General features: G+C 43.0%; 1 protein-coding gene across 1 annotated transcript; it reads left to right on the top strand.

Annotated features, from left to right (window-relative positions):
• The first annotated feature begins 6,691 nt into the window (after positions 1-6,691).
• LOC127760137 (CRS2-associated factor 1, chloroplastic) lies at positions 6,692-10,395 on the top strand. The gene is made up of 5 exons (XM_052284351.1): positions 6,692-7,446; positions 8,066-8,193; positions 8,455-8,680; positions 9,064-9,191; positions 9,264-10,395. Exons 1-5 carry the CDS (start codon positions 6,828-6,830, stop codon positions 10,266-10,268), a joined length of 2,106 nt encoding a protein of 701 aa, XP_052140311.1. The 5' UTR covers positions 6,692-6,827; the 3' UTR covers positions 10,269-10,395.
• Positions 10,396-10,635: the final 240 nt, after the last annotated feature.

The raw sequence follows: 10,635 nt of genomic DNA, 5'->3' as shown, positions 1-10,635 counted from the left end.
GCTTGTGTGCTTTGCGTAGCTTCTGTCGTTCTGGAGGTTCCCGAAGCGTGGTTCGTGGTCGTCGCCGAAGGTTCGGAAGGCTGTTCTCTCTGAGCAAGGCAAGTCACATCATCCTTGAGCATATTGAATCCCAGTTTATAAAATTATTTTGTTTTAAATTAATGCATTACCGTTTTATTTAAATTCCCGCGTTATCACTGTTTTATTTAGCCATGCCTATTTACCTTTGTTATGATTTTATTATTATTGCTATTGTTATTATTACCTTGTTCACCCTAGGATAAACAAAACCCCAACTAGTGTGTACTCTATTCATGGTTCCACTAGTATGAATTTAGGTAGATGCTTCGCTGATTAATTAGGCAATATTAGGTGGTTTTATAACTTTAGACTTTGGGAATTCTCATATCATTTAGACAGTATGGAATGGTTGGCTTATGTTGGAATTGGACACACACCTCCCCCTCTTTTCAAAACCCCCAAAACGGTTTTAGGCTGGGCTCGAGGTGCGTGGTTGGGTTTTGTTAGTCGTACCTCGGGTACTATAAGGATTAAGCTTAAGCCTCTATTGCAAAGCACTATCGTACTTCCACATGTCTAGTTGGTAAGGCATAGTTTGTGGCTCAGTCTGGTCATAAACAAAGGTACACGGATGGAGATGGACAAAGTCGGGGCTCGATGGACATCTCTAGGACAAATGAAGGCTACACGAGCTGCGGCTCGGTAGTCGAGATGTCATGGCACAGGGCCGGTGTTCTGCTGCTAGGGGCTCAATCCTGCCTACCTGTCTCGGGGGTTCCGGCCGTAGGCGGGGTTGGGTCGGTACTCTTGTTTATGGCTAGGATGGGTTGGGAACTATGTCACGTCTTTTGTCCGTATGCCGTGGTGGTATGTGGCACGTGGTTACGCGTGAGGAAGATGTGTCTTGTGGGTAAAGATGTACACCTATGATCAGAGTATAATCTATTTGAATAGCCGCACCCTCGGTTATGGGCAAGCCTAGCAATGTACCCAAGTTAGTGTTTTAATTCTTAAAACCTGCTTAACAACTAAAATATGGAATGGTTGGCCTGGGTTGGCTTGGGACGAGCTGGGACCTTGGTCTGGTTGCCAGTTCGGTCTGAATCATCGTAGGCCTTGGGTTAAGGCAGGTTCGTGTGGGTTCACGGCCTTGAATAATAACATTGTGTAGCTCTAGAATCGTATTTATAAAATAGCTTTGGGCAACTAAGTGACTTTTAAATGCTGTTTACTGCAAAACTTAACCCCTATTATTATCCCCTTGTACCCCCTTGCATTAATCATGCATCTGCCGGTGTGGCTTGCTGAGTACTGTGGTTGTACTCATTCTTGCTCTATCTTGCCCCCCTTCAGTAAGAGAAGCTTTGGAGAAGAAGTCTTAGGTGGAGTCCTGGCTTATACCCCAGTTAAGCACCTGTGAAGATGGAGCCGTAGGCCCGCTAGTCCGCTGCTGTTTATTTTTGTTTGTCAGGCCTGAAGTGCCTTTTTAATAATGTAAATATTATCGATATAATAAAGATGTGTCTTTTATATCATGTTTGTGTGGTGTACCCTGGCTTTTCCTGGGACGGGGATTAATACACTAGCGTTCTGGAAAAGGTATTTTTTCGGGCGTGACAATATGATTGTGATTGCATGAACGTAATTTATTTCCAAATTATATGTACATAATCAAACCCACTAATTTCGATGTAATTGCTTTATTTCCGTCCATACTAATTAATACTTTCTATGTCTTGTGTGTATATATATACGTGCAGCGATGGCATTCTATTTTTTACACACTCCAGTTTCATATCTCCACACCGTTACACCGCCGGACGTCGACCGTATACTCGAGTCGCTACCGGCCTATCATATACCGAGCCGTTACCGCAAACTGAGTTAAGTCTACCGGTCGTGCCACAGCTGTACACTAGCCATAAATCGTTCGTTCGCACGAAGTATAGTCCAAAGCCTAGTTCGTTCGGTCGTCCCGAGTTGCTCATTATTAATAGAATCATTTTAAGCCACCGGTTTTGTTCGCCGGTTCAGTTGACCGTTTGAGTGGTCTCGTATCACAGTGGGTTGACTCGTTGAGTTGATATCCCGCGAGGCTTGCTTACCAAAGTTATATTTCCATTGATCTATTTTGTTTAATATGTAATAATTGACTATGGTTTTCCGGTTAATAGTAATTACACAGCTCATATTCTAAAATCTATATCCAAACAATCTGAGCTCCGTTTTAACCCAGTCAAGTTGTAGTGAATTTGTTGAAATGTCTAGAATCCATTAAAATTGGTTTCTTTTGCTGTTTCAATAGCCTTATTGCTTGTATTTCTTGTGTGCTTTGTTTGTCGTTTAGATTCCGGCAGTTCCGACGCTCCAGTTTATTTTGAAGTGGTTGTCGAGGTTCCGTCAGCTCAAGAGCAAGGCAAGTCATACATACAGCACTGATCATGTTGAACCTATTTTATAAAATCCCCTGCTTTCTATTAAATAGCAGTATTTTTGAACGTCATGTGGGATGGATGTCTATCGTACTCAGCCTGTTGATATCTCATGCCATTGATAACTTGGGATATAATTGATTAGATGATTGGTTTAGGAATGCTTAACCATGCTTAGATCAATTAGTTCACAATGGGATTCATAATAATTTAGTCCTTAATTATATGATGATGTACCACCATGGTTATTGTTTAATTAAACTAAATATGCTTAGAAGGTGGGTTGTGAGTGCATGATTTTGCTAGTCGTGCCCATGACAATTAAGGACCGGTTCTCGAGAATCCCTGAAAGATATAATCGTACTTACCACAGGCTAGCATGGGCTCCAGGCTAAATCTAGAGTATAACTTAACTTAGCTAACATACTACGGCAGGGATAGATGCGATGGTGCCGTTCGGACCTGGCTTTGGTCTCTGTTGTTTCCGGATTTACCTAGGCACGAGAGAGGACTGCCCGACTTGGCTAAAAAGGAGTAGGGCTGGACGAAAAGCTCGTGGCTCTTGTCTGGCTTGGCTCGACTCGGCTCGTTTGAATTTGCTACCGAGCCAACCTAAGGTTTTAGCTCGTTAGCTATAACGAGCTAGCTCGAGCTAGCTCGCGAGCTGCTCACAAGCTAAACAAGTCTAGCCCAAGTAGCCATCTATGACTCATTTAGTGAAGGAGCCTGTTGACGGTCGTTATCGACCAGTTTCGACCATCAATATTACCCAATGTGTGAAGACTAGCTATGCTTGCAATGCATAAATTCCAAATAAAATATCTACTTCCACTATATACTATGCTACTAACATGTATGCAGGAGAAGCACATATAAATGGAGGAGAATCGACAGAAAATAGAAGAATGATCAATCAGACGCTGTCGAGAAGTAGCCTTGTGGATAGATGGGCTGATAATACAGAATTAACATGAGTAAACAAGCCCATAATTCACATCACTAGGCTGAGGAATAAACGAGGAGTACACTTGCCAAGTTCTGGGCTAGATGGACCAGACTAGGGTTCGGCCGAACCCCTAGGTTCTACCGAACCAAAAGTAGCCCAGATGGCCCAGAAATTCCACAGGCCGATAGTTATCGACATCCAATGGCGGTTATGACCGTTTCTACCTGAAGCAACCGCCGTGGACACTTGTCACAAGGAGGGAGAAAGATGCTCTTTGGATGCTTCACCATGCCACATGTCAAGAGGAGAGCAAAGATGCTCCTAGGATGCTTGGAGCATCTCCACACTCCCAAGGCACCTCTCCACCTATAAATACCCCTCCTCTCATTCATTCCCTCACACACCTCAAGAAGAAGATCAAGAGCTCTCTCAAGTATTGTTTAGTAGTTCTACAGATAGTGGAGTAGGAAATAGAATTGTCTTCATAGTCCTTGAGTCTTCAGGAGATTTCGGGTATGGCTTTAATAGCTTTCCTCTCTTCTTTTGTGAGACTTATTAAATTAATAGAATATTCTTCTTTATACAAGTTCGGTATTTTATTCCATTCATATTACTTGAGTGCTGACTTTACTTTATACTCGTGTAACTAGCTTTCCAGATAGGTGTATTGATATGGGTTTAGTGTCCGATTATTCGGTTGCTCTATGTCGATTGCAAGGATGTAGAGTAGTATTTACTAATGTAAGCGCGGTGCTTAGATTATTAGATACCACTAATTGGGGTTATATACTGCGGATGAGAGGTGGGCCGATGATGGTTACAGCTAAGTACGGGTATTCCTCCGTGCCGGTATATAATCCTAAGTTAATTCCCTGGGGAGGGTACTCCTCCGTATTTAGCCCCGGTTGTATGGTCATGACGGGCTGGGGTGGCTTCTCGAAACACCAAGAGGACACTGGGTACGAGGTATTGGTTGCATGACTGTATAATAGCAAGTATAGACTAAAGATGTATGTATACTAGAAGTACAGGAATGATACTTTTCTTATTCTTTCACCACTTAGCTTAGACTATATTTTAGAGAGAGTAGTTCTTAGTTCTTTCTTCTGTGTGTCACCCTACCCTTTGAACTGACTTTGATGTATATAAGTAACGTATAAACTATTAGCATAGTACTCTCTTATCATATCTTCCCTTGGGATAAAATAAATACGATACCTTGGAATACTCTCGGGTGAAATGCTACAATGGTATATCAGTGCGCTTGCGGATCACATCTGTAACCATAATATACCATGCGTATTTCTAGTGCTATTGCTGGGAATTATATTTCCAGTAGTGTCGCTAAGAAATACCAACAGAGCCCACGTATGTAGCCAACGAGCCCAAGTGAAGTGGCTAAGCCCATGAAGGAAAAATGCAAACAACCCTATAGCATCTAGTCCTTTACTCATTTACTTGTCTGATGTCTCCAACCCTGGATCGAATCAATTGATTCCTTCTCTTCTCGTTCACCTAGTGGCGCCGCTTCCTTGTTCTCGTTCCCCTCTTGCCGATTCTCTCATCTCGCGTCGCCATTGATTATCATATCTTCTCGTAGTGCCGTTCTTGGCCCCCAACCGTCGACGCCTACCCTATTCAGATTCTCCTCGCCGTCTCCTTCACCGGCTTTGCCTCGCGGCACTCGACCTCTGCCACTCAACCTCTGCTTCGCCGGTTGAAGCACTGCCACACCACGCCATCATATCCCCTCCGTCAGATATTCCTCGTGTGCTTTTTCCTCGTTGACCTAGCTAGCCTGTTGCCAGTAGCCTTCACTGGGCAACAAAGTCGTGGAGGTCGCGGTACCCTACCTCGTCGCCCCACGCAGCAGTCATGGCTCCACCTCGTCACCTCACTAGCTTGGCTCACGAGCCAAACGTGCTAGCTCGAGCTTGCAGGCAAGCCGAGCCGAGCTGGGGTTCTAGCTCATTAGGATAATGAGCCGAGCCAAGCTAGCTCGTTATCCTAACGAGCTAGACCGAGCCGAGCTGAGCCGAGCCAGCTCGATGTCCACCCCTAAAAAGGAGGGGGTGAAACCTGAGGTGGGTATGTTTGGTTAGGGAGGGTTATATAAAGGGTTTTTTCATGATTTCCCCCTTTGCAGTATCGCGGTGGTACTTTGGGGCATGGTAACATATGTGGAATCGTGTCTTGTGAGTAAAGTTGTACTCCTCTGATCAGAGTTAAAACTATTCGAATAGCCGAGCCTGTGGTTATTGGGCGGTCAACCAGCTCACCGTGATTAGTCTCATTCTAGTTAATATGACATAATGAACTGGTGTAGTTAAGGTGGTTTGGTTGGGCCTATTGCAACGTGGTTTAGCGTTGAGCAGTGATATTTTAATATTGCTTAATTATAATTATTGTTTTACTGTATTCACTTTATGATTTATAAATGCTGCTTTTGTTGCAAATATCCTATAGCCTATCCTTTGTGAATATCTTGCATCATACCTTGTTCCGGACATTGAGGATCCCTGTGGGTTATGAAGGAAGCAACGTGTTTTGGTCGTGAAGATTAAGTTTAGATTATTTGTTTATTTCTATAGCATTTGTAAGAATTATTTATTATTTTTGTAAGACGTGGATTTGTTTATCAAATTATCGTTTGTGTACTCTAGCTGGTCCTGGACAGAGATTTTATTACACATTCTACTTGGAGTTCGGGTAGGGAATTTCTGGGCATGACATTAGCTGAAAAGGAATTACTGGCGGCTAGCTTGCCATCGGCTGTGTAGCCGATGGCTGTGAACTTTTGGAAATTTTCATTGTCTTGAACAATTGAGCCAACCGTGGCGACTGTTATCCCTAATTTTGTGGACTTGCTCTGATTTTGGGAAATGGAAAGAGGAGATCAAGTGGATAAATAACTCTCAACCAATTTTAGGAGATAAAAAAAGGCTCAACTGGATTTTGATATAAGGGCACACAAGAATTGTCATACAAGGATTGTCTTCCGAAGGTTCTAGACGCTGAGTGAGGCAGCCGGCCGTGCTAGCTTGGTCTATGACTCTATTTGTGGACGGGATGGAAGAGCGGCAGGCCGAGCGAAAAGACGTAGGAAACAGACTGTGCTAGGACTGAAAAGGAAAAACTTAATGGGCTTTTGGCTCAAAACCAAGAAAAAATTTTGATTAACTTTTTCATTATAGTGTATAGCAATCATAATATTTCAACTTATTGCTCAGTTTATAATAGGTGTTGTTTCACTATGAAAAATACATTTACCCGTTGCAATTTTTTTCAGAGCGTGTACATTCCCGTGTTTGTCTGCTCCGGCTCCACCCGAACTCCGGCGCCCAATCCGCCGGCCTCGACGCCGGTTCGATACCCCCGATGTTATCCTGTGGGCGGAGGACCTAATCCTATCCTGTTCCCCAACACCCATGGCAACTAGCCACCTCACCTCTCGCTCCCTCCTCGTCCAAGCCCAGTACCCCATCTCACGGCTCCCATCCAACCTCCGCCTCTCCCTCTCCCACCACAAGCAACCAGCCGCCGTCGCCAAGCGCCGCCGAGCCCCCACCCCCTCCCACCCGGCCTTCTCTTCGGTCATCCGCGGCCGTCCCAAGAAAGTCCCCATCCCGGAAAACGGCGAGCCAGCCGCCGGCGTCCGCGTCACTGAACGTGGCCTGGCCTATCATCTTGACGGCGCGCCCTTCGAGTTCCAGTACAGTTACACAGAGACGCCGCGCGCGCGCCCCGTCGCGCTCCGCGAGGCCCCGTTCCTGCCGTTCGGGCCTGAGGTAACGCCGCGCCCATGGACCGGGAGGAAGCCGCTCCCCAAGAGCCGCAAGGAACTGCCTGAGTTCGACTCCTTCATGCTCCCGTCGCCGGACAAGAAGGGGGTGAAGCCCGTGCAGTCGCCGGGGCCATTCCTTGCCGGCACGGAGCCGAGGTACCAAGCGGCGTCCAGGGAGGAGGTCCTCGGGGAGCCTCTCACAAAGGAGGAGGTCGACGAGCTCGTCAAGGCGACCCTCAAGACCAAGCGGCAGCTTAATATCGGTGAGTTGCATCTGATGCAGCATCACTCAATTGTACACATGGAACATCAACTAATTCGACAGATAAATGTCTGCAAGATTTGTTTCCCCCTTGGGCGCGTCTGGTACCCTGTTATGTCTGTCTGTGTTCTTTTGTTTTCTTTCCTATAAAAGACTCGTGCTCTATGTGTTTTGGCTTTCTTTACAAAGCCAGATCAATAATAAATATTGAGTAAATTTCACAAAACTACAGGTATTTTGCACAATTTATCAGAAAACTACAGATTTAAGAGCTTTCGCAAAACTACAGATTTAGTATGTCCGTTTATTGTACAATCTATCCCAAAACTACAGATTTAAGAACTTGTTTCACAAAACTATAGATTTAGTGTATTCGTTTATCACAAAACTACATATTTAGTGTCTTCATTTATCACAAAACGATAAATCTAGTGTCTCCATTATCACAAAACTACAGGTTTTAACAAGGAAGGGGATGGAGAAAGAAAAATAAGTATATTTTGTTATTATACTCACCGATCACCGTGACATTTATCTCTTGAGTTTAGTTCTTATCATGTAGCCGCTTTGTCAGCCCTTTCTTGTATTCCTAGTCAGTCTCTCATTGCCAACTTTTGCAGGTAGAGATGGTCTAACACACAATATGTTGGAGAACATTCATTCGCATTGGAAGAGGAAGAGAGTGTGCAAGATAAAATGCAAAGGTGTATGCACGGTTGATATGGATAATGTCTGCCAGCAGCTAGAGGTCAAATTTTGCTACTTACCTCAGAATTCTTAAAATGCATACGTTGTACTACTCAGTTAAATTGGTTACTGTTTTATATTTTTTTCTTTATGGACCAATGTTCTAGTAACTCATCTGAAACTAATAGAATTTAGAAGTTGTCTTAGCTCTGGTTATTCATTAGTGAACTCCTTTCTGCTTGAACTTCTGTTTTCCATTTCCATATCTGGGAGCACCTTATCTGTGACTCTTCCCTGATTACTTCATATCATACATGAGCAGGAGAAAGTTGGAGGAAAAGTAATTCATCATCAGGGTGGTGTGATATTTCTCTTTCGTGGTAGAAACTACAATTACAGAACTCGCCCAATCTATCCACTTATGCTCTGGAAACCTGCTGCACCAGTGTACCCCCGCTTGGTTAAAAAGATCCCAGATGGCTTAACTCCAGATGAGGCAGAAGATATGCGCAAGAGAGGACGTCAGTTACCACCAATTTGCAAACTCGGTAAGTCTCTTTGTTTCCATGTAGTTGACTCCTTTAACTGCCTTTCAAATTGTGGAATCTGCAAATTTCATAGTTAAAAGAATGAAAAATATATGCGCTAGTTGCCAAAGTTTATTTTTGAAAATATTAGTGCCTTTGCAGCCAAGAGTAATGTCCAAAATAGGAAGTACCTGAGGGAGGTTGATGTCGAACATGAAACTACTACTTTTATTTGTCAGAAACACTTGAAATGTGGAATTACAGTTGAACCAATGCTGCTTCTTTTGCTGAGTGTGGTACATATTGTCTATCCACATTAGCCCATCTTCTTGCATAGCACTGTTCCATGTTTGTGCAGTTTGTTGTCAATGTTTACATTCCATTTTTTTTAAAAATTTTTAAAGGAAAAAATGGTGTTTATCTTAACCTCGTGAAGCAAGTTCGAGAAGCATTTGAAGCATGTGATCTTGTCCGGGTTGATTGCTCAGGTCTTAATAAAAGTGATTGCAGAAAGATAGGAGCTAAACTTAAGGTTTGGTAAATGCTCAGAATATTATATCGTTATGTTATTTTGTTCAAAACATGATTAATTCTACCTTTGCAGGATCTAGTTCCCTGTACCTTACTGTCTTTTGAGTTTGAACATATACTGATGTGGAGAGGAAATGATTGGAAATCATCCCTTCCTCCATTAGAAGAAAATGATTTTAAAGTGGCGAGCGACCAAATTTTGAATAGCAAAGAAGCAGGTTCTGGAAGTGCTCTGACCCCAATTGAGCTGGTCAACAATGCCACGTCTCTCAAGAAATGCAACTTGATTGAAGGTGCAGAAAAATTGGAAGATTCCATGAAGTCTAGTTTTGAAAATGGTATGATTTTGGGTTCTGCATGTGCAAACCCTGGAGTATGCAACTCTGAAGGTATAGATGGAACTGAGTCCTCAGCTGATGCTCCAATTGAATTTTCTCCTTCAAATTCAGCAAGGGATTTAGATCCATCTCAAACATCAACATTGTATTGCCAAAGCTTCCTATTGGACAAGAGTGAAAATGGAGAGCTCATTGAGATGTACCCTGACAGATGTGGAAACTCGGAACAATCTCCAGATGTACCAGAAGCTTTAACTTGTCTAATGGGCAGCAGTGATGAGATTCATGAATTGGAAACTATGAGGAGAAACTGCAAACATTTAAACGGCAGCGATGGTGTTAACAGTGATTCCATAGTCCCTTCCTACATGGAAGGAATTTTACTCCTTTTCAAACAAGCCATTGACAGTGGCATGGCACTCGTTCTGAATGAAAATGAGTTTGCTGATGCCAATTATGTGTATCAAAAGTCTGTTGCTTTTACAAAGACGGCTCCACGATACCTGGTACTCCGGCATACACCAAGGAAGTCCCATGGTACCCAGAAGACTGAGCCAGCCAAGAATGTAAGGATAAATAAGCATCTTGAAGAACATAAAGTATCTGATCATGTCAAAAAGAAAGAAATTGTCATGGGAGGATCAAGAATGCAGAGAAATGATCATGCACGAGAATTTCTATCAGATGTTGTTCCGCAGGGTACCTTAAGAGTAGATGAACTTGCTAAATTACTGGCTTAAAGGTGATCGTTCCTTTATTAACTGAAGGTGTGTTGCGTTATAAACCTTGAATTAACGTGCAAAGTATATACATGTACATTGATATGGGACGTATAAAACTTTTCGTCAATTTGGTCATGCTGTGTAACTGATCACGCTTTCTGCATTGAAATGTTGGAATGTAATAATATGGAACGGCGAAGCATTTTCAGACAATGAGCTCTACCTATAGTGTGATCATCTAGGTTGTGTCCGTTAGCAATGGTTGGGAACCTTCCCACCTAGCACGCAAAACGGATCAATTCATTAATGCATGATTAATCAAGTATTTTAAAATATTTAAAAAATGGATTAATGTGAATTTTAACCAACTTTTTTATAGAAACTT

The sequence above is a fragment of the Oryza glaberrima genome, chromosome 1, assembly GCF_000147395.1.
Source record: "Oryza glaberrima chromosome 1, OglaRS2, whole genome shotgun sequence".
In the NCBI taxonomy this organism is placed as follows: Eukaryota; Viridiplantae; Streptophyta; class Magnoliopsida; order Poales; family Poaceae; genus Oryza; species Oryza glaberrima.
Note: the sequence above shows the minus strand (reverse complement) of the source record. Positions and strands in the feature narration are given on the sequence as shown.

Coding starts and splice junctions, on each gene's coding strand:
- LOC127760137 (XM_052284351.1), top strand. CDS start 6,828: ATGGCAACTAGCCACCTCACCTCTCGCTCCCTCCTCGTCCAAGCCCAG. Junction 7,447..8,065: donor CAAGCGGCAGCTTAATATCG/GTGAGTTGCATC, acceptor CAACTTTTGCAG/GTAGAGATGGTCTAACACAC. Junction 9,192..9,263: donor AGATAGGAGCTAAACTTAAG/GTTTGGTAAATG, acceptor CTACCTTTGCAG/GATCTAGTTCCCTGTACCTT.